Raw genomic sequence first — 4,578 nt, forward strand, 5'->3', positions numbered from 1 at the left:
AAATTGTGTAGGTTTTGGTTTAAAATATTAACATCCTTGACGAAATATAAAATTGTGTAGGTTTTGGTTTAAAATATTAACATCCTTGACGTAATATAAAATTGTGTAGGTTTTGGTTTAAAACATTAACATCTTTGACGAAATACAAAATTGTGTAGGTTTTGGTTTAAAATATTAACATCCTTGACGAAATATAAAATTGTGTAGGTTTTGGTTTAAAATATTAACATCCTTGACGGAATATAAAATTGTGTAGGTTTTGGTTTAAAATATTAACATCCTTGATGAAATATAAAATTGTGTAGGTTTTGATTTAAAATATTAACATCCTTGACGGAATATAAAATTGTGTAGGTTTTGATTTAAAATATTAACATCCTTGATGAAATATAAAATTGTGTAGGTTTTGATTTAAAATATCAACATCCTTGAAGAAATATAAAATTGTGTAGGTTTTGATTTAAAATATTAACATCCTTGACGAAATCAGAAATTGTGTAGGTTTTGATTTAAAATATTAACAACCTTGACGAAATATAAAATTGTGTAGGTTTTGGTTTAAAATATTAACAACCTTCATGAAATATAAAATATTAATAGTCTTCACGAAATATTAAAGTATTAAGAGTAAGAGAGTGTCGTCGTAATTTTAAGTAACCTTCCATTTAAAAAGAGGGACCCGTGCGATTGACAAAGGTACCCATAACACTTTATTTGGTCAATAACGAAAAATATTATTGTTTTCAAACCGTAAAAGTGTTCTTGTTCTTGTTACCTTCAACTGTTCATATTTTTATAAAGAACCCACGATAGAAAATAATCCTTAAAGAAGTTACGAGTACAGTCCCTTTAATAATAATATCAAATTTTTAATTTAATCAGATTTTGACGAGAATTTTAAAATTTCTTTGAATTTTAAAATTTATATTTTAGTTTCAAAATTTAGATTAAAAGTTTTGATAAGTTTAAAATGTGTTGTTGCTTTTACAGGTTTAAAAAGTACATATATGATATTGATATAATCGAAGACGATGATATTGATATAATCGAAGACGATGATATTGATATAATCGAAGACGATGATATTGATATAATTGAAGACGATGATATTGATATAATCGAAGAAGATGATATTGATATAATCGAAGACGATGATATTGATATAATCGAAGACGATGATATTGATATAATCGAAGACGATGATATTGATATAATCGAAGACAATGATATTGATATACTTGAAGACGATGATATTGATATACTCAAAGACGATGATATTGATATACTCGAAGACGATGATATTTATATACTCGAAGACGATAATATTGATATACTCGAAGACATTGATATTGATATACTCGAAGACGATGATATTGATATACTCGAAGACGATGATATTGATATAATCGAAGACGATGATATTGATATACTCGAAGACGATGATATTGATATACTCGAAGACGATGATATTGATATACTCAAAGACGATGATATTGATATAATCAAAGACGATGATATTGATATACTCTAAGACGATGATATTGATATACTCGAAGACGATGTATTGATATACTCGAAGACGATGATATTGATATACTCGAAGACGATGATATTGATATAATCGAAGACGATGATATTGATATAATCGAAGACGTAAACAATTTACTAAGCCTATATGTTTCTGTTCAATCAAATACGAAAAAGGAAGAGGGAGAAGGTAAAATTCATGCAACATTCAGGGGCGTACGAGGGGGATTACGCAGAAGGGAGACAATAGGTTGAATAGTTTTGATTTTACGCAGAAGGGAGACAATAGGTTGAAAAGTTTTGTTTTTCTCCAGAACTCTGCAGTCAGTTTAGTTATGATTGAAAATATATAAGATCTAAATCTTTTTTTTACTTAAATTTGACGTGTATGAAATTTAAAAATCTAGCTATATAATATACTTTTTTATTAAGGAAATACTGTAAGAAATGTCGGTATAAGAAATGCTTGGATTCTGGAATGAAACCGGAATTAGTTGATGCTTCATTGAGGAACAGAGAAGCAGACATTAAATCTGTCAAAGGTAAAATAGGAACATAAAACCAGACATTAAATCTGTCTAAAGTAGGATAGAAACAGAGAAGCAGACGATAAATCTGTCAAAGGTACAATTGTAGGAACATAATAAATCTGTTAAAGGTAAAATAGGAACATAAAACCAGACATTAAATCTCTTAAAGGATAAATAGGAACATAAAACCAGTCATTAAATCTGTTTAACGTAAAATTGGAAGAGAGAAGCTGAAATAGGGAAAATGATTATTTTTAGGGATAATTAATAAATCTCTAAGTTTAAAATATCAAAGGAACTGAAAAAAACTTGCATTTTGATTTCCAATTTTTATTTTTTCCCAAAATCATGCAAAATATTCCCCCTCTTCCTCTAGCGTATTAGGATGAACCATCGAGAGGTAAACCCAGGTTATAATGCAAGGAAAGTTATTTCAGAGGTGTATGCATGTTTTGTACTTCAGTGTACTGTCTCTGGGCGGTAATGTAAACACAAGACGGATGTCGCAGCCTGACATGGGATCCATCTTTCACATAAAATATTTATGAAATATTCTGGTCAAAGGAAACTATTATATGAATTATCAAAATTATCAAAATTAAATGCTTTTATCCTCCACGGATACTAAACAAACACTGATGCAAACATCTATTCTTGCTTACAAATTCCAACCAGAGAGAACTGGTTTCAATATATACGCAGAGCATACGCAACTGCAAATAACTTTCCTTGCATTAAAACCTTGGGGTAAATAATCTATTTGATCGTGCTCAAGTGGGCCGCTGCTCAGATTAGGATAAATGCAATTAACATAAAGTTGTAGACAAAAGCAGGTTTAATTTATGCGACATAATGGTCACACTCTCTTAGCTCTTCTAATTTTGATTTTAAGCACACATTTTAATCAAAGGATAAAATTATATAAGATTTTTATATTTACTTTAATTCCTATATTTACTTTAATTTGAATTGTTATGAGGGGGAGGGATATTTTAAAGTATAAAGTGAATTCGATTTGATTCGTTAAAATCTTTTGAAATAAAATTTTTATGTTTAGATAAATCTTGTAATGCAAAATATTGCTTTTAAGAATTATCTAAATTTTTAAAAAAAATCAACAAAAACGGTATTTCTTAAATTGAGATTTTAACAAATCAAATAGAATTCATTTTAGAATTAGTTTTCTTGATATCTTCAATTTTTCCCAAAAGTATTAGTGTAAAATTTGTACTGTTTAGCGGAGGCTTGGTGCTGCATAGCAAATCTGGGAGACTTATGGCCTAGTTATGTATAAAATGATAATTGTTTTCAGGTCAGACAGTTGCCTATCAAGATGACGCTTCTCAAGGTTAATCCAAGTTTTTTTAGTTTAAAAGTTTTAAAGTTAAATGTTGAATTAAAATATTAAATAAACAAGTGTAAAAACAGAAAATAAAGAACACATAGAATTGCACTTATTTTACTGTAAGATAAGCACTTTATTCTAAAATTATCACTATTATTAATAATGTTGTCGGAAACAAAAACTGAGTTAACACTGAGAGTGCGCAAATTCTACGTTGCCATCTATAGTACTAGAATCTATTTGGTTTAGGCCAACCTTGTCCACCGGGCAATTTTAAATAGTGGTATGAATTCACAACAGTACCCTTAAAGGGACTGTAAGCATAATTTTAAATGACCCTCAAGTCAAAATGGTAATGCCCGATTCACAACCGTGCCCCCAAAAGCTTTGTTTGATCAAATGTAAATTAGATATCCATGTTTAGAATTTTAAATTTGATTATTTTCGATTTTGGTTTCCCTACGTCAGTAACTTGCGCATTTGTACTGCAGAAAAGCATTTTAGAATTATCATAATTAAACAATTTTAAACCAAGAAAAACGGCAATTTCTTCCACATATTTAATCAAAAATTACATTACTACATTTGCGTAAAGGTTTACTTAAAAATTCGCTTACAGTTTCTTTTAAAGCTTTTCTGGTCAAAAATGAATGTTATATTAACCATTCTATCTTTAAAAGTTAATTATTTTAATTGTGAATTCTTTATAAATGATTTGTGAATCGCAGCTTCAAAAGAAATAACTCTATCTTTAACTACAGCACTTTTAACCTGAACAGAAATTTTTGTATTTAAAACTTTAAATATGAAATTCTTGCCAGCTGATGCTGGTTTTCTCATCCTCAATCCAATTTTAGTTATCAAAAAACCTTATTTCCATGGGAGGATTGATTCTAGGGGGATTGGCTCCAGGAGAATTGACTCCATGGGGATTGACTCCAGGAGGATTGACTTCAGGAGGATTGACTCCAGAAGGATTGACTCCAGGAGGATTGACTCCATGGGGATTGACTCCAGGAGGATTGACTCCAGGAGGATTGACTCCAGGAGGATTGGCTCCAAGAGGATTGACTCCAGGATGATTGACTCCAGGAGGATTGACTCCAGGAGGATTGATTCCAGGAGGATTGATTCCAGAAGGATTGACTCCAGGAGGATTGACTCCAGGAGGATTGA

General features: G+C 30.2%; 1 protein-coding gene across 1 annotated transcript in view; it reads left to right on the forward strand.

Annotated features, from left to right (window-relative positions):
• LOC111707447 (uncharacterized) overlaps window positions 1-4,578 on the forward strand; it is a 26,849-nt gene that overhangs the window by 9,507 nt on the left and 12,764 nt on the right. Inside the window, exons 5-6 of the mRNA XM_023480558.1 lie at window positions 1,960-2,069; window positions 3,370-3,405. Of these exons, the coding sequence (XP_023336326.1) occupies window positions 1,960-2,069; window positions 3,370-3,405 (146 nt within the window). The remainder of the gene's footprint in view (window positions 1-1,959; window positions 2,070-3,369; window positions 3,406-4,578) is intronic.

The sequence above is a fragment of the Eurytemora carolleeae genome, unplaced genomic scaffold (assembly GCF_000591075.1).
Source record: "Eurytemora carolleeae unplaced genomic scaffold, Eaff_2.0 scaffold802, whole genome shotgun sequence".
Classification (NCBI taxonomy): Eukaryota; Metazoa; Arthropoda; class Copepoda; order Calanoida; family Temoridae; genus Eurytemora; species Eurytemora carolleeae.